At 49.2% G+C, this 19,810-nt stretch overlaps 1 protein-coding gene across 2 annotated transcripts in view; it reads left to right on the top strand.

Moving 5' to 3' along the window:
• The window catches only part of cdc45 (CDC45 cell division cycle 45 homolog (S. cerevisiae)), a 147,723-nt gene that overhangs the window by 26,522 nt on the left and 101,391 nt on the right, over positions 1–19,810 (top strand). For both annotated transcript variants that reach the window (XM_072498178.1, XM_072498180.1), the window contains exon 5: positions 10,998–11,144. In XM_072498178.1, coding sequence (XP_072354279.1) covers positions 10,998–11,144 — 147 coding nt within the window. The remainder of the gene's footprint in view (positions 1–10,997; positions 11,145–19,810) is intronic.

The raw sequence follows: 19,810 nt of genomic DNA, 5'->3' as shown, positions 1-19,810 counted from the left end.
AAAACATCAGCGCAAAAGGGAGGACTGAGTCCCAAGTGGTGGTGTTCTGCTGGACCATTTTTCTGAGGGTGGTTTTTAGGGTCCAATTCATGCGCTACACTATACCACTCAACTGTGGGTGGTACGCAATGTGGAATTTTTGGGTGATGCCAAATATCGTGAGGACGTTCTGCATGACCCGTCCCATAAAGTGAGAACCTTGGTCCGATTCAATACTGCGGGGGAGTCCCCATCTTGTAAAGATGTGGTGGGTTAGAATCTTGGCTGTGGTTTTCGCGGTGTTGGTGCGGGCTGGAAATACTTCCACCCACTTGGTAAAAGTGTCTATGACCACCAGAACATATTTATAGCCATTCCTGCAAGGGGGCAATGGACCTATAAAATCAATCTGGAGGTTAGTCCAGGGGCCGTTAACGGGTCGGGTGTGGCTGAGTTGGGCCTTTCTGGCATATCTATCGGGGTTGTTCTGCGCACAGATAAGGCAATTCTCAATGTAATGGCTTACATCTTCCTTGAGATTTGGCCACCAACAAAGCTGTTTGAGGTGGGCTGTAGTGGGATTGATTCCCTGGTGTCCATGACCATCATGGAATAAACAAATCAATTGGTTCCTATCCTGCTCAGGAACTACATAATGGGTGTCCTTTAACACCACACCGTCGTGTGTGGTTAGTGTATTTCCAAACCTCTCGTAGGAGGCTGGAAACTTCCCTTTCACGATCTCAGTGAGAGCGCTATCCTGCTTCTGGGCCTCTACTAGATCCTCGATCCTAGTCTGCGCGAGCTGAACTGCACTCACTGGCGTACTCACTGGCGCGCTTTCGGGGGGTTTCCAAAAGTACCCATGTCTGGAACCTGCCTTAGCCAGTGCGTCGGCTTTTACATTTCATGGGGGGGGAGGAACGATGGTGGCTGCGGACTTTGATGATGCCAAAAGTCCTGTTTTGGGCTTTTTATAAAATATGGCGGAGTAATGGGGCTGAGGGGAGAGGTTTCCCATCCGCGGAAACAAATCCTCTTGTTTCCCACAGGGGCAGAAATTCTGCAAGGCTGTTACAGACATAGAGGCTGTCTGAGTATATGTCTGCTGGGCTGGGGAAGGAATCTGGGTGGTCTACTATGTACGCATTGGCCGCAAGCTCTGCTGCCTGCGCGCCTAAGTGTCCGGGGAGTTTTAATGCTATCTCCTCGAGGGCGAGTGCTCAACATAAATCCCGCAACCTGTTATGCGTTGCCCATCTAAGACTGTGGAAGATCCATCCACATAAATCCTAATGGGTTCACACGTGTCCGGGTGAGGGGGGCTCTGAGATGAATTTCCTATTTTTCTGGCGGGTGTTTTTGCTATAAAGGGGCCTGTGTTATGGTGTGGAGAGATGATCTCACATTCATGGGGGGTTCCGGGGTACTGCAAATTGTCCGCTAAGTATGTGTGCATCTTTGTCCGTTTTACTGTGATGTCCCGTCCCTGCAAGAGAAGGGTCCATCTAGCTGCGCGTATTTGGCTGACCGTACCGTCCTTGAGTCGTCCGTCCAGTAAAAGTTGGGTGGGGGTGTGTTCGGTCAGAATGGTGATGGGGTTCAGTCCGGTAATGTATGAAAAGTACTGGACTGCCCAGAAAACTGCGAGCAGGTGCCTCTCACAGGCTGAAAATCCCTGCTCCACAGCATCTAAAAGTCGGGAGGCGTAAGCTACGGGTCTTAACTGGTCGTGCCGTTCCTGGAGGAGCACGGCTGAAAGGGTGCGGTCTGTGGTCGCTACCTCTATGGCGTAAGGGGAAAGCGGGTCTGGAACTTGTAGTGCGGGGGCGGCTATGAGCACCTGTTTTAATGATTCCACCGCATCCGTATGCTGCGGAAGCCACTCCCAGGGAGCTCCTTTCTTGAGGAGGTCTGAGAGGGGCGCTGCCTTGCTGGCGAAACCGTCAATGTGGTTTCGGCAGTAGCCAACCAGTCCTAAAAACGACTGGAGGGCTGAAACATTCTGGGGAAGGGGCAGTTTAGCGATCGAGTCAATTCTTTTATGCTCGATCTCACGTTTGCCGTGTGTGATAATTGTACCCAAATATACCACATTTTATTCCAATATCTGGGCCTATTTGGGGTTGACTTTACAGCCAATGGAATGTAATAATTCCAGGAGTTCGGACAGAAGCTCAATGTGCTCTTCCTTCGTGTCTGTCTGCAGTAGTAGATCATCTACATACTGTACCAGACATTTGGGGCGAGAACATTTCGCTAGTCCATTTGCCAGCTGTCGGTGGAAAATGGAGGGGGAGTTGTGGAAGCCTTGTGGCAGGCATGTCCACGTGTACTGCTGCGCTTTAAAGGTGAAGGCAAATTTATACTGGCACGCCTTTGCCAATGGAATGGACCAGAATCCATTACTGATGTCCAAAACCGTGAAATAGCGGGAGTTGAGTCCCTGCTTGAGCATGGTCTCGGGACTTGTTGCTACGGTGGGGCCTGCTGCGGGGGTGACTTTATTGAGCTCCCGATAATCAATGGTCAAGCGCCATGATCCGTTGGGCTTTCTTACTGGCCAAATCGGGGCATTATTAGTAGAGGCTACTGATCTTAGTACACCCTGCTCTAATAAGCTCTCTATAACTTTTAGGATTTCTCCCTCTGCTTCTAGGGGGAATCCGTACTGTTTTTGGGGTCTAGGGTCCGGTCCTGTTACTTGTACGGAGCCAGTCATCCGTCCACAGTCATGTTTGTGGGTCGCGAATGCTGCCCTGTTCTTTTGCAGGACTGCCCTAACCTGCTTGTCCGTGCTAAGCGTGGTGGGGTTGAACCAAAACTCGCCTACTGCGCTAATTTTGTTCATGTAGTCCCCTATGATGAGCGTTGCGGGGGGCTCTAGCGGATTTCGCCATCTTCCAGACAGACTGGTTGACTGGATCGAAGGATAGGTGGTGGGAATTCATAAAGCCGATTCCCAGAATGTGTTCTGCTGTGTGGGGCAGGTCTACTAAAACTACGGGGTGTTTTGTGGTTATGTTTCCTATTTGAATGGGTACAGGGGCTGTGATGTGTCCCTGCTGTGAGTGGCCTGTAAAGCCGCTGAGGGTGATAGTGGCTGTAGTGGGCCACGTGTCCTGAAAAAGGGTGGAGGAGTTTATGGTGGTGCAGGACCCTCCTGTGTCCCAAAGAAACTCGATACGCTCTCCCCGAATCTTCGCTGCGACTACGGGTCGCCCTGACCTATCCCAAAGGGTATCGCAGACCCAACTGGGGGAGCCCGTACACCGTCAGTCCGTTCCCGTCAAGTCCGTCTGGTCCGAACGGGCGCTAACGCTATGGATGGGCTCTGCCTTTTTCTTAATCAGAGTGCCTGTTTGTTGGGCTCTCTGTGGCTTTTTGGGGCCATTGCACTCTTTTGCAAAATGCCCCAATTTGGGTGGGGTGCTGTTCTTCCCCTCATTTACCCAGGCAGGGTTGTGATGGGTTGGTTTTACTGCCTGCATGTCTGCGGCAGCTTGCTTTTCCTTGGTGGTTTTAGCGACGGGTTTATTGTGAACAGACTGCTCCCAAACGCGGGACAATCTTTTAACCACCCACTTCTCGTAATGCGCCTCCTCCGAGGGATCATAACTATGACAGGCATTCTGTCCTGCCTCTGTGGCATGGGAGATAAGGGTGCGGGTCCATTTGGCCATATTGTCTGGGGAGGTCTACGTCTCCAAAAACGGCTTCGGAGTGAATCCACAGGCGTCCTGCAAACGCTGTGGGGTGCTCAGACTTCTTCTGCCTACACTTATTTAGGCCATCTACGGGGTCACCCCGGTTATACTCGATCGCATCCAGGATCGCGGTATGCATTTCTGCAAGGGTGCCTCCTCCTACGTTCTGTGGGTCGGGAAGGGCTGCTGCTACCGATGGATCCGAACTTAGAACCATGAGCTTTACATGCTCTCTCTCATCCAGGCTGTACATGGTCGCCTGATGTTTGACGGTGGCAAAGAAATGGCGTGGGTCTGAAGCGGGGAGGAACGGTGTGATTTTTGCACACTCGTCCCGTAATTGGGTCACTGTGAGGGGGGTGGAATATAGGAATTCCGCCTTGTCTGATGTGGCTGTGCGGTGGGTTGTTACAGGGCTCATGGGAGCCTGAACTACCTGCTGTGTGGGGGGTGGGGGTGCTTTTCTCCTTTGGGGCTTTCCCTGCGCACATGTTCCCTGAACATATCTCTGCGCTGTTTCCTGTAACTCTTCCCAATCAGGGCCGTCTTCCTGGTCTAACTTTTCCCCAAAGGTTTCTTGAAATCCCTTCTGGACAGAAAGCAGTGACTGCAGGTCTGCAATTTGCTTCCGGCAGTTTGCATGGTCTATGGTGCTCTGTCTTTGTTCTGTGGTTGCAGCGTGGAGCGCACTCCAGGCTGCCTTGAGATCACTACATTGTTTCTGTAGCGTCTCCACCTGCTTCTCTGTTTCTTTCCTCACCAGGACTGCACGCTGCGTGTCCTGATGAGCGTTTTCATACTGGGACTGGAAACTACTCAAATGAGCCAGACAAGACTGGTGACCCCGTTTGGCGTCAGCCACCTCTTCGTCCTTTGCTGCTAATTTCCTCCTTAATTCCAGATTCTCTTTCTCAACCTCGCATCCATCGACTTTACTCATACGATGTATGCCCTCTACTTCTTTGCGGAGCGTCTTGACGACCTCCTCTGTGCCTCGCAATTGTGCCAGACAGGACACAATTGACATCGGCTTGTGAGCTTTTGCTAAGTTCTTTTTATGGATCTCACTCATGTTCTCCCACCAAGTATGCCCTATACGTCCGGGACCTGATTCGTCATTATCGCAAAAATCATTCCACATGGGCCATCCTTTGCCCTTGAGATATTTCCGGATTTCCTCTTCCCAAATGGGACACTGTCCCACTCTACTGCTGCTGGTCGCTGCGACCGCAAATTCCTCGGGGTTCATGAGGCGTTGCATTGCCTGCATGGCCATCTCTCCTATCCGCTTACTTCGTTTAAATTTGGAACAGGGGCTCAGGTGGTATCGTAGATGCAGGTACAGCTTGCGCTAATTTCCGAAAATACAGACTTCCGACAGTTTTGACGCAACAAAAATCTATCAGTTTTACCTTATCGCCCTGTTAGTTACGCATGCAAACACACACTTCCGAATTATGAATTATTAATCAGAACTGCTTGAACACTTGTGGTATTTTGTTTCCAATTGGATTCTAATTCAAATTTCTTGGGTTCTCCCGGAGTGGTTTTCCACTTCTAGATCGGGTCCCACCAGAGTCGCCAAAATGTTGCTCGTTTTAGCCTTAGTTTACTTATTCTTATTCTGTCACCTTTGCTCATGAGTCGCCAGGTACCTTTCTGACACCGCCATGTGGTTCAAGTCCAAGTAATGATTAATAATGCAACACCGCTTAGTAAGAATTAAATCAACGCTCATTTATTATATACAGCAATATGGCTACAACCAAGATGGGTTTTTACAACAATAGAAAATGGTTTCATGGCCATACAAACAAACAAAGAACAAAGAAATGTACAGCACAGGAACAGGCCCTTCGGTCCTCCAAGCCCGTGCCGACTATGCTGCCCGACTAAACTACAATCTCCTGCACTTCCTGGGTCCGTATCCCTCTATTCCCATCCTATTCATGTATTTGTCAAGATGCCCCTTAAATGTCACTATCGTCCCTGCTTCCACCACCACCTCCGGTAGCGAGTTCCAGGCACCCACTAGCCTCTGTGTAAAAAACTTGCCTCGTACATCTGCTCTAAACCTTGCCCCTCTCACCTTAAACCTATGCCCCCTAGTAATTGACCCCTCTACCCTGGGAAAAGCCTCTGACTATCCACTCTGTCTATGCCCCTCATAATTTTGTAGACCTCCATCAGGTTGACCCTCAACCTCCGTCGTTCCAGTGAGAACAAACCGAGTTTATTCAACCGCTCCTCATAGCTAATGCCCTCCATACCAGGCAACATTCTGGTAAATCTCTTCTGCACCCTCTCTAAAGCCTCCACATCCTTCTGGTAGTGTGGCGACCAGAGTTGAACACTATACTCCAAGTGTGGCCTAACTAAGGTTCTATACGGCTGCAACATGACTTGACAATTCTTATACTCAATGCCCCGGCCAATAAAGGCAAGCATGCCGTATGCCTTCTTGACTACCTTCTCCACCTGTGTTGCCCGTTTCAGTGACCTGTGGACCTGTACTCCTCGATCTCTCTAACTTTCAATACTCTTGAGGGTTGTACCATTCACTGTATATTGCCTACCTGCATTAGACCTTCCAAAATGCATTACCTGACTTCCGGTTGCGGCGATGCGGAGCAAAGCCGCGCGTTTCGGCAGCTCCCGCGAAAACGGACTTTCGGGCTCACCAGAGGAGCCCCAACTGAGCTTTTTTTTGACTGATCCTGTGTGGGAAGGAGCAGTGAGGTCCTCCCCCACAATATTTTGCAGGGAGCAGCGGTGGAGCAACGAGGAAAGAGGCTATGCAGCAGAGAACAAAACGGGGAGAAGAAGGCAAGATGGCGGAGGACAGAGTGCAAGCAGCATGGGGGCCAGACCAGCAGGAGTTCTTCATGAGATGCGTGGAGGTGCTGAAAAAGGAGGTGCTGGCGTTGATGCTGTTGGCGATCGAGGGGCTGAAGGAGACCCAGGCGGTGGAGCTTCGTGAGGTGAACGATAAGGTGAACATCAACGAGGACGATATCCAGGGCCTGGCGGTAAAAATGGAGGCGCACGAGGCGGTGCACAGGAGGTGGGCCGAGAGAATTGAGGTCCTGGAGAACAGGAAGAACCTCCGGATTCTGGGTCTTCACGAAGGAGTGGAGGGAGCTGATGCTGGGGCGTACGTGAGCACGATGCTCCATTCGCTGATGGGTGCGGAGGCCTCTCCGACCCCCCTGGAGCTGGAAGGGGCTCACCGGGTCCTGGCGAGGAGACCCAAGGCAGATGAGCCGCCGAGGGCGATAGTGGCAAGGTTCCATCACTTTGTGGATAAAGAAAGTGTGCTGAGATGGGCCAAGAAGGTGCGGAGCAGCAGATGGGAGAACGCGGTGATCCGGATATACCAGGATTGGAGCGTGGAGGTGGCAAAGAGGAGAGCTGGCTTCAACCGGGCCAAGGCGGTGCTGCATAGAAAAAGAGTCAGGTTCGGCATGCTGCAGCCTGCGCGACTGTGGGTCACTTATCAGGACAGACACCATTGTTTTAAAACGCCAGAAGAGGCTTGGACCTTTATACAGACGGAAAAACTGGACTCGAACTGAGGGGATGTGGTTGTATATGGGGTTGTAAATATGGGTAAAGAATATTTTGTGGGTGGGATGATGGATGCGGATGTGGGTAGAGTTCTGGTTAAAATTTCTAAAATTTCCTTTTTTCCTGTCTGTAGACAAAATGATGATGATGGGGAATGTGGGCGTCGGTCCTGGAGGGAGGTGAGACTCGGGGATGAGGGAACTGGGATGATGGCCGCAACAGGAGCTGCGCCACAGGGGGTGGGGCTGGTTCAGGAAAGCGCGGGATTTTTTTCCCGCGCCAAAAGGGGGGCGGGGAGGATGGAGGAAGGTAAGGAGGAGAGACTCCCACACGGGGGAGATCAACGGGAAGGCGGGGGAAGCCTGGGTCAGCAGAGGTCAGCTGACTCACGGAAGTAATATGGGGGGAGCAAAAGTGCTAAATGGGGATCTAGCGGGGAAGGGGAGGGGGGATTCTAGGGTTGCTGCTGCACTGTCCGAGGGGGAACTGAAAATGGAAGAGGCGGTTGGGGCGGGGGTTCCCCACCTGGGGAACTGGAGGGAGTGGGAGGCGCGAGCACGGGACTGGCCTAAGATAGGAGATGGCTAGTCGGTGGGGGGGTGGGTAACCCCCCAATCCGGCTGATCACGTGGAATATGAGAGGCCTAAATGGGCCGGTTAAGAGGGCCCGAGTGTTCGCGCACCTAAAGGGACTGAAGGCACACGTGGCCATGCTTCAGGAGACACATCTGAAGGTGGCAGATCAGGCCAGGTTAAGGAAGGGATGGGTGGGACAGGTGTTCCATTCAGGTCTGGATACGAATAGAGGGGTGGCAATACTGGTGGGAAAGCGGGTGTCATTTGAGCCCAAGAACATAGTAGCGGACAAGGGAGGCCGATACGTGATGGTGAGTGGTAGGTTGCAGGGGACGGAGGTGGTACTGGTGAATGTATACGCCACAAACTGGGACGATGCTGGATTTATGAAACGGATGTTGGGGCGTATTCCGGACCTGGAGGTAGGGAGCTTGATAATGGGTGGGGATTTTAACACGGTGCTGGACCCAGCATTAGATCGTTCCAGATCTAGGACGGGGAGGAGGACGGCTGCGGCCAAGGTGGGTTATGGATCAGATGGGGGAGTAGATCCGTGGAGATTTGCCAGACCTTTGGCCAAAGAATTTTCTTTTTTCTCCCACGTACATAAGGCCTACTCCCGGATAGATTTTTTTGTTTTGGGCAGGGCACTGATCCCGTAAGTGGAGGGAACAGAGTATTCGGCCATAGCCATTTCAGACCATGCCCCGCACTGGGTGGAGCTGGAGCTGGGGGAGGAGAGGGACCAACGCTTGTTGTGGAGGTTGGATGTGGGACTGCTGGCAGACGAGGGAGGGTGCGGGGGTGTATTGAAAGATATCTGGAGGCTAACGACAACGGGGAGGTGCAGGTGGGAGTAGTATGGGAGGCGCTGAAGGCAGTGGTCAAGGGAGAGTTAATCTCCATCAGGGCTCACAGGGTGAAGAGCGAGGGCAGGGAAAGGGAGAGGTTAGTGGGGGAGATTTTAAGGGTGGACAGGAGCTATGCAGAGGCTCCGGATGAGGGACTACTCTGGGAGAGACGAAGTCTCCAGATGGAGTTCGACCTGTTGACCACAGGGAAGGCAGAGGCACAGTGGAGGAAGGCACAGGGGGCGATATATGAATATGGGGAGAAGGCGAGCCGGATGCTGGCATACCAGCTCCGTAAGAGGATGGCAGCGAGGGAAATAGGTGGAGTCAAAGATAGCAGGGGAACTACGGTGCGGAGTGCTGGGAAAATGAATGAGGCTTTTAAGGCCTTTTACGAGGAACTGTATAGGTCCCAGCCCCTAGGGGGAAAAGAGGGGATGCGGCGATTCTTGGATCAGTTGAAGTTCCCAAGGGTGGAGGTGCAGGAGGTGGCTGGTCTGGGAGCGCCAATTGGAGTGGAGGAGCTGGTTAAAGGACTGGGGAGCATGCAGGCAGGGAAGGCCCCGGGGCCAGATGGGTTCCCGGTGGAGTTCTACAGGAAGTATGTAGACCGGTTAGCCCCATTGCTGGTAAGGCCCTTCAATGAATCAAGGGAGGGGTGGGAGGAAATTGAGGAGGAGCTATGGGCTGATGCCCTAAGTTGGGTTAATTCCTCTTCCTCGTGTGCCAGGCTTAGCCTGATACAATTTAAGGTGGTTCATAGAGCGCATATGACAGGGGCGAGGCTGAATAGGTTCTTTGGGGTGGAGGACAGATGTGGGAGGTGCTCAGGAAGTCCGGCGAACCATGTCCATATATTTTGGTCATGCCCGGCACTGGAGGGGAGTGGCGGGAACAATATCTAAGGTGGTGAAAGTCCGGGTCAAGCCAAGCTGGGGGCTAGCACTATTTGGAGTAGTGGACGAGCCGGGAGTGCAGGAGGCGAAAGAGGCCGGTATTCCGGCCTTTGCGTCCCTAGTAGCCCGGCGATGGATCTTGCTAATGTGGAAGGAGGCGAAGCCCCCCAGCGTGGAGGCCTGGATAAATGATATGGCTGGGTTTAACAAGTTGGAAAGGATAAAGTTTGCCTTGAGAGGGTCTGCGCAGGGGTTCTACAGGCGGTGGCAACCGTTCCTAGATCATCTCGCAGAGCGTTAGATGAAGGTCGGACAGCAGCAACAGCAACCCTGAGGGGGGACATCGTTCGTGGGGAAGGGGGGTTCCTGTGGGGGGCATGTGAGCAAGAAAGCACATGAATGATCCGGAAACTGACATGTACGGGAAGAATCCAATGTACAAAGTTCTGTATTTTATTGACTTGCCATGTTCATGTCTTGCCAGGCGAGTTCTTTTTCTTTTCTTTGTTGCGGGGGGGGGGGGGCGTTGTTTGTAAGGTGGAAAATATTGTTATTGAAAAATTCTTAATAATTTTTTTTTTTTTAAATGCATTACCTCACATTTGTCCGTATTAAACTCCATCTGCCATCTCTCCGCCCAAGTCTCCAAACAATCTAAATCCTGCTGTATCCTCTGACAGTCCTCGTCGCTATCCGCAATTCCACCAACCTTTGTGTCGTCTGCAAACTTACTAATCAGACCAGTTACATTTTCCTCCAAATTATTTATATATACTACGAACGGCAACGGTCCCAGCACTAATCCCTGCGGAACACCACTGGTCACAGCCCTCCAATTAGAAAAGCATCCTTCCATTGCTACTCTCTGCCTTCTGTGACCTCGCCAGTTCTGTATCCACCTTGCCAGCTCACCCCTGATCCCGTGTGACTTCACCTTTTGTACTAGTCTACCATGAGGGACCTTGTCAAAGGCCTTACTGAAGTCCATATAGACAACATCCACTTGCCTACCTGCATCAATCACCTTTGTGACCTCCTCGAAAAACTCTATCAAGTTAGTGAGACATGACCTCCCCTTCACAAAACCATGCTGCCTCTCACTAATACGTCCATTTGCTTCCAAATGGGAGTAGATCCTGTTTCGAAGAATTTGCTTCCAAATGGGAGTAGATCCTGTCTCGAAGAATTATTGGACTTTTTAAATTCCAGATTTTTATCGATTTCGAGTTTCACATCTGCCGTGTTGGGTTTTGAACCTGGATCCCCAGAGCAATATCCTGGGTCTTGGGATTTCTAGTCCACTGACAGTGCCACTGCTTTTAGAACACGTTGTAGGCAATTCTACTTTGTGATTGGATTCAATGTTGCCTGTCTTTGGAACTTAACAGCAGCTTACATATTTACTATGTCTTGTCCTTCAGGTTAAACTGCTCATTAAACAGGATGATGATCTTGGTATTCCTGCATATGATGACCTCTTCAAGGATGAAGATGATGAGAATTCAGAGGATTCTGGAAATGAAAGTGAAGGGTCAGAACCTTCTGGAAAGCGCAGGCGATTCGATGAGGTAAGTTAACAGGAATCCTGTTGAGTGCAAGCATTTACTGCAAAAGTTGTTCTGAGGATATATAGTGCTGGTGGTTATTATGGCAGTTGAAATGTTACAACCAAACTGAAATCAAGGTTGTTCTGAGGTGTAAGCCTCTTAAAAAATTTTTTTTTAAATCAGACAGTTGAGGTTGTGCACTGCTGTACATTTCTCAAAGAATCTTCAGCTTGCCCAAGCCTTGGGTTTATTAGAATATTGTGGTGTTTGTGCCGAACAGTACAGTTTACTGATCACAGTTAGCACATACTGACATGCATATCGATTGTCCATTGACTCTTGGCTACAACTGTTTCTTGTGAATCGGAGCAGTAGGGAGCCTGAAAGGACTCATTTAAATTGCAAGTGTATTTTTTTTAAACAAAGGGACCATTGAGTCAGCAGTTTGTTTCCACAGAGATTAGAGGAAAAGAAAACAAATGAGGGCTCAAGGGAACAGGAGGAGGCCCCCGAACCTCTGCTACCATTCAATTAGATTACGGGTAATCTATATTTTAACTCCATCTATCCACCTTGGGTCTTCAACCCTTGTCTAACAACAATCACCATTGACCAGAATTTAACAGAACAAGCTGCATAAAGACTGTGTCCACACGAGTGGGCCAGAGATTGCATATTCTGCAGAAGGTGACTCCCCTCCGAACTTCCCTAAACCTTTCTATAAGCCAGGAGTGTGATTGAATGCTCCCCATTTATCTGGATGAGTGCAGCTCTAATAACACTCGAGAAACTCAAAATTACCCTGGCCAAAGCAGTCTGCTAGATTGACTCCTCATGCACCACTTTAAGCCTTTATTCCTATCACCACTGCTGCAACATGGTTTCAGTCTGTATCACCTACAGGTTGTGTTGTAGAAATTTGTACCTCCCAAACCCATGCCCTTGCTGTCTAGGATATGAGCAGGAGGTGCTCGGCAACACCACCACCTACAAGTTCCTCACAAAGTCAGGTACTAGCCTGATTTGGAAATATATCACCATTTATTTATCATGTCTGGATCAAAATCTTGAAACTCCCTACCTAACAACACTGGCTGCAGCGGTTCAAGAAGATAGTTCACCAGCACCTTCTCAAGGGTAGTTGGGGATAGACCATAAATATTTCCCTTGCCAGTGATTCCCTAGTTTGATTTTTAAAAACAAATATTTTTATTCTCTTCATTTTCCACAAATATACACCCAATAACAGATAACCAACAATATACATAATCCACGGTCATCCCATACATAATCACCAATAAATCATACACTCGACCCCCCCACAATGTTCGATGGCATCCAATTCTTGAGAGTGCATGATAAACAATGCCCATGAATTGTAGAACCCCCTATCCTTCCCCTGTTGCTCTTTTTAACCTTAGTCTATTTGCTCTGTTTAGGTCACCTTTGCTCATGAGTCGCCAGGTATCTTTATGATACCGCCACGTGGTTCAAGTTCAGGTTATGATTAATAACACAGCACACCGCTTAGTAAGGATTAAAACAATGGTCATTTATTATATACAACATGCAATATTAATACCCTAATACTACTTTCTATATAACAAACCTATCACTACTGGCCAATACTTAACTTAGGAAGAGTCCACCAGGTCAGGGAAACGAATGGCTTGTCCAATCAAATCTGGCCCGCGGGATTCAAAAGGCTGCTACAGGTCGGTGGCTAGGTGCCTCTACTGGATAGCGATCGTTGGATTCAAACTTACACTTGCCAGTGGCTGGTCTTGCGAAGGTCTCGAGCAGGCAAAGATGAGAGAGAGAGATCTGAACTTGGACCTTCACTTTTATAGGGCCCACGGGCTTCCCGCCTCCCGGGGCGGCCCTTGACCCTGAGTCCCAAGTGATTGGATCTGTCCCCAATCTTTGGGGTCGATGTGTCCAATGGTGAGGCGATTCCTCGATCGGGGGGTGGTCGCTCACCTGTCTTTGTTTCGGCCACTGCAGGCGGCGACGGGTCTGGCCCGGTACTCAATTGCTAATATGTTGCAATTGTTCCCGGGGATAGCCGATTTAACTGTGGATGTCTGAATAGATTGGCTGCAAACAGTCCTGAATGCAACTGTGAATACCTGGGTTGATGGGCTGTTGATAGCCCTGTGTATCGATCTGGGCTACCTTCCCAGAACCGAATATGCAAAACTGTCTGCGGCTGCCTGCTTGTGTCTTCTTGGCTGCTTTTCCCAGCAGTCTTTCGGGTTAGCCGTTTTAAACTGGATTTTGGCCAGATTAATCGGAACGCAGCCATTTTACATGGCTACACCCCTCAGCTCAAACTTTACTTTCTCAAGCGTTAAAGATTCCAGCAGGTCTTCCCGCCATGCCGAGGCACAGGACGGAGAAGCTGACCTCCACCCCACAGGACCCACCTTCGGCCAGTCAGTGAGGCGAATGCTAGGACATCTGGCCCCGCATCCGCCTCCAGCCCCGTCTGGTCCGACACATGGCTTCTCGGGCCCCTTGTTCGAACCTCACGTGCACCATCCCCGAGATTTCCCTTCAATACCCTTCCAGTTTCGGACAGGACCAGTGCATGTGAACATGGTTTGCGCTCACACACATCCTCCACCCACTCAAAGAGTGGCTCATCCTCTTCCTCGTGAGGTGCACCCTTTACAGCACCTTTAACTGTATCAGCCCCAACCTCGCGCATGAGGTTGAGGCATTCACCCTCCAGAGCACCTCACACCACAGTCCGACCTCCATGCACTCCTCCTACTTCGCTTTAATCCCCTCCAATGATACCTTGTCCTCCCCCAGAATCACCCCATAAATCGCTGACACCACCCCCGTCTCCATTCCCCCTGCCGTCAATATCTCCTCCAGCATTGTGAAGGCCGGCACCTTCGGGAAGCTCTGAACGTCCTTCCTGGTGAAATCGTGGACCTGCAGATATCTAAACATCTCCCCCTGCCGCAGCCCATATTTCTCTCCCAACTCCTCCAGCCTCGCAAACCGGCCCCCCAGAAACAAATCCTTTAATACCCTAACTCCCCTCTCCTCCTATCTCTGAAAACTCCTATCCCACCTCCCTGGCTCAAACCTATGGTTCCCCCTAATCGGCATCTCCCTTGATCCGCCTACAACTTAAAGTGCTGCCTCAACTGCCTCTAAATCTTCACATCGCCATCACCACCGCACTCCCTGAATATTTACCCGGGGTCATTAGGGGCGGTGCTGTTGCCAACGCCCTCAGCCCCGACCCACTGCATAGACTTCCCTCCATTCAAACGCACGTGCCTGATTTGGAAATATATCACCATTTATTCATCATGTCTGGATCGGAATCTGGATCAGAACCTCCTCTTCCTCAGCATTAATGCTCACTTGGCTTAACCAGTGCATGTGGGATTGAAGTCACGCATGATCACAATATTGCCCATGCTACGTGCTTCTCGCATTTTCTAAATAATACCGTGCTCCACATTACCATTACTATTAGGTGGCCTATTAACAACTCCAACCAATGTCTTGTTGCTCTTTCTAGCTTTATTCTATTTGCTCTGTTTAGGTCACCTTTGCTCATGAGTCGCCAGGTATCTTTATGATACCGCCACGTCGTTCAAGTTTAGGTTATGATTAATAACACAGCACACCGCTTAGTAAGGATTAAAACAACGGTCATTTATTATATACAACAAGCAATATTAATACCCTAATACTACTTTCTATATAACAAACCTATCACTACTGGCCAATACTTAACTTAGGAAGAGCCCACCAGGTCAGGGAAACGAATGGCTTGTCCAATCAAATCTGGCCCGCGGGATTCAAAAGGCTGCTACAGGTCGGTGGCTAGGTGTCTCTACCGGATAGCGATCATTGGATTCAAACTTACTGCTATCGGTGGCTGGTCTTCCGAAGGTCTCGAGCAGGTGAAGATGAGAGAGAGAGAGAGAGATCTGAACTTGGACCTTCACTTTTATAGGGCCCGGGGGCTTCCCGCCTCCCGGGGTGGCCCCTGACCGAGTCCCAAGTGATTGGATTCTGTCCCCAGTCTCTGGGGTCGATGTGTCCAATGGTGAGGTGATTCCTTGATCGGTGGTCGCTCACCTGTCTTTGTTTCGGCCACTGCAGGCGCCGACAGGTCTGGCCCGGTATTCAATTGCTAATATGTTGCAATTGTTCCCGGGCATAGCCGATTTAACTGTGGATGTCTGAGTTGATTAGGTGTAAACAGTCCTGAATGAAACTGCAGATACCTGGGTTGAAGGGCTGTTGATAGCCCTGAGTATCGATCTGGGCTACGCCCCCCGAGCTGAAGATGCAAACCTGTCTGCAGCTGCCTGCCTGTGTCTTCTTGGCTGCTTTTCCCAGCAGTCTTTCGGGTTAGCCATTTTAAACTGGGTTTTGGCCAGATTAATCGGAACGCAGCCATTTTACATGGCTACAGTCTGCTGTCCTTTGCTGTTTCTTAGCACCATCCAAATAGATTTCACACATTGTTCTTCGAATCTGAGATCATTCCTTACTACTGTACTGATCACATCCTTTATTTTCAGTGCAGCACCACCTCCTTTCTTTTCTTGTCTGTCAGTCCTAAACGTTGAATATCCTTAAATATTCAGTTCCCAGTCTTGGTCGCCAGGCAGCCATGTTTCCATAATGACAATTATACTGATGTGGAGATGCCGGCGTTGGACTGGGGTGAGTACAGTACGAAGTCTTACAACACCAGGTTAAAGTCCAACAGGTTTGTTTCGATGTCACTAGCTAGTGACATCGAAACAAACCTGTTGGACTTTAACCTGGTGTTGTAAGACTTCGTACTGTACGACAATTATACTGATTTACTTATTTTTGTGCCTTTAGACCATCTACCTTGTTGCAAATGCGGTGCGCATTCAGGTAGAGCACCCTTAACTTTGTCGTTTTGACACCATTTTGCATTTGACACTTACTCGATGCTTTGCTATGTTTCTCCAGCCTTCTCGTCCCAATACTACTTCCTGTTACCAACTTTTCTTCCTTCCAATTTGAGCCTCCCTTCGGGTTTCCATTCCCTGACAAGCTAGGTTATACTCACCCCAACAGCAGTAACAAATCTCCCTGTGAGTATTTTTTTAAAATATTTTTTTTTTCCTTTTATAAATTTAGAGTAGCCAATTATTATAATTTTTTTTTCCAATTAAGGGTCAATTTAGTGTGGCCTATCCACCTAACCTGTACATCTTTGGGTTGTGGGGGTGAAACCCACGCAGACACGGGGAGAATGTGCAAACTCCACACGGACAGTGATCCAGGACCAGGATTCGAACCTGGGTCCTCCGCGCCATAGGCTGCAGTGCTACCACTGCGCCACGTGCTGCCCTCCCTGTGACTATTTGTAACCTGTCCAGCTTGTACAGGTCCCACCTGCTCCAAATCAATCCCAATGTCTCAGAAATCTGATGCCCTCCCTCCAACACCATTTCTCCAGCCACCTATTTAATTGACCAATCTTCCTAGTCTTATGCTCAGTAGCACGTGGAATTTGGAGTAATCCTGAGACTGCTGCTCTTGAGGTCCTGCTCATCAATTTCCTTCCGAACTCCCTGAAATCTGCTTTAAGAACCTCATCTCACTTCTTGCTTATGCTGTTGGTGCCAATGTAGACCAATGTACAATGAGCCATGTAGAGCTCATTGCCCTCCCCCTGAAGGATCCCCCGCAGCTGTACCATGATGCATCCCTGATCCTGACATCAGGGAGGCAGCACATCATCCTGGAGTCACGTTTGCTGCCACAGAAACGCACGTCTTTGATTCCATGACTATGGAATCCTCTTATCGCCATTGCCCTTCCATTCTTCTTTCTTCCCTATACAGCTGAGCCGCTATGGGCTTGGCTCGCTCTCCTCAGCTTGCAAAATGGAAAAATGATCAAGTCGTGTGGACCAGTGATTTTGAAACATTTTCCCGGGATCCACTTTTACCAAACAAAACGCCTTGGTGCCCACGCCGGCTGGCCTTCTGGTCCCATGCCGGCCGGCCTTCGCAAACCACCATTATTGCTTACCTTTAATGCGACAGGTGAGCCTGCTTGGTCCTCACAATCTCACTTGCTCTGCCGTTCAATGTTACATTTCTGCTAACGATTTGAGTTGCTGCATCCTTTGAAAAAAATCAAGAGGTTTGTCCCCGAACTCTTCAAATGCCGTTGAAGCTTTCAGGGTTTTAAACTTTCATTTCCAGTACTTCCCTGCATATAACACACATGGGCATTGCATCCTGATTTGCATTGGCAAAATTAACAATGCCATACCTCAACAAATCATCTTTCTCCTGCTTTGTTCCCAATTTCAGTTTCATTTTAATTGTTTATCCACCAAACGCCCTGGAGCTTTGGATGCAGCTCACACCAGCGCTGCTTTGTCCTGCCGTGGACTCTCTTTTTAAAAAAAATATATATTTTTGTTCTCCTCTTTAACATTTTCTCCCAAATTTACACCCAACAATAAACAATAATCAGTAACGAATGTAATGTCAATCTCCATATCAATAACAACGATCCCATCCTCCCAACAACCCCCAAACAACTGCCCACATGTTAACATAAACATACATAAGAAAATAAGAACTAGGAGCAGGAGTAGGCCACCTGGCCCCTCGAGTCTGCTCCGCCATTCAATGAGATCATGGCTGATCTTTTGTGGACTCAGCTCCACGTTCCGGCCCGAACACCATTACCCTTAATCCCTTTATTCTTCAAAAAACTATCTATCTTTATCTTAAAAACATTTAATGAAGGAGCCTCAACTGCTTCACTGGGCAAGGAATTCCATAGATTCACAACCCTTTGGGTGAACAAGTTCCTCCTAAACTCAGTCCTAAATCTACTTCCCCTTATTTTGAGGCTATGCCCCCTAGTTCTGCTTTCACCCACCAGTGGAAACAACCTGCCCACATCTATCCTATCTATTCCCTTCATAATTTCATCTGTTTCTAGAAGATCCCCCCTCATTTTACCTTCTCACCCTCCATCAGTATTTTAAATTCCACCATATTGTGATCGCTCCTTCCGAGAGGATCCCTAACTATGAGATCATTAATCAATCCTGTCTCATTACACAGGACCAGATCTAGGACCGCTTGTTCCCTTGCAGGTTCCATTATATACTGTTCTAGAAAACTATTGCGGATACATTCTATAAACTCCTCCTCAAGGCTGCCTTGACCGACCTGGTTAAACCAATCGACATGTAGATTAAAATCCCCCATGATAATGCTGTACCATTTCTACTTGCATCAGTTATTTCTTTGTTTATTGCCTGCCCCATCATAATGTTACTATTTGGTGAAGACTACTCCTATCAGTGACTTTTTCGCCTTACTATTCCTGATTTCCACCCAAATGGATTCAACCTTATCCTCCGTAGCACCGATGTCATCCCTTACTATTGCCCGGATGTCATCCTTAAAAAAACGAGCTACACCACCTCTCTTACCATTCACTCTGTCCTTCCGAATAGTTTGATACCCTCGGATATTTAGCTCCCAGTCGTGACCATCCTTTAACCATCTTTCAGTAATGGCCACTAAATCACAGCCATTCACGATGATTTGCGCCATCAACTCATTTACCTTATTCCAAATATTACGAGCATTCAGGTAAAGTACACTTATGTTAGCTTTTATACCTCTAGTTTTGAATCTTAACACCTCGATCAATAACCTCTCCTAAGTTATATAACTCCTTGAATTCAGCTTGTAGGATCTCGTCCCGTTTTTTACATATGTCGTTGGTGCCTATATGCACCACGACAGCTGGCTGTTTATCCCCCACAGAATGTCCTGCAGCCGCTCCAAGACATCCTTGACCCTTGCACCAGGGAGGCAACATACCATCCTGGAGTCTCGATTGCGTCCGTAGAACCGCCTGCCTATTCCCCTTACAATTGAGTCCCCTATCACTATAGCCCTGCCATTCTTTTTCCTGCCCTGCTGCGCAGCAGAGCCAGCCACGGTGCCATGAACCTGGCTGCTGCTGCCTTCCCCTGGTGAGCCATCTCCCTCAACAGCATCCAAGGCGGTATATCTGTTTTGCAGGGAGGTGACCGCAGGGGACACCTGCACTGCCTTCGTACTCTTGCTCTGCCTTTTGGTCACCCATTTTCTATCTCCCTCAGTAACTTTAACCTGCGGTCTGACCAACTCGCTAAACGTGCTATCCACGACGTCCTCAGCATCGCGGATGCTCCAAAGTGAGTCCATCCGCAGCTCCAGAGCCGTCAAGCGGTCTAACAGGAGCTGCAACTGGAGACACTTCTTGCCCATGAAGGAGTCAGTGGACGTGTCCCTGTGCTCCCACATCGCACACGAGGAGCATGACACGGGACTGGGATCTCCTGCCATGTCTTAAGCCTTAGGTTAACTTATACAACTACAATTCCAAAAAATGAAACAAAAAATAAATAAATAAATGAGACAATGAAAAGAAAAACTACTTACCAGTTACTTACCAGGGTTAAAAAGCACCTCCTCCCCACCTAGCTTCAAATTCCCAAACTCACTCTTTGTTGTGTCTCACTCTGGCTGTGTCTTCTCTGGCTCACTGGGAGAACTCACTGGGAGTGAGTTGCAAGTTGCTCTTTTAAATTGGCCTGAGTTGAACAAATGACCAAAAGGAATCAGGAATCACCCATAGTCACC

Source organism: Scyliorhinus torazame, chromosome 1 (genome assembly GCF_047496885.1).
Source record: "Scyliorhinus torazame isolate Kashiwa2021f chromosome 1, sScyTor2.1, whole genome shotgun sequence".
Lineage (NCBI taxonomy): Eukaryota > Metazoa > Chordata > Chondrichthyes > Carcharhiniformes > Scyliorhinidae > Scyliorhinus > Scyliorhinus torazame.
The sequence above is the reverse complement of the archived record's forward strand: the minus strand, read 5'-3'. Positions and strand labels throughout refer to the sequence as shown.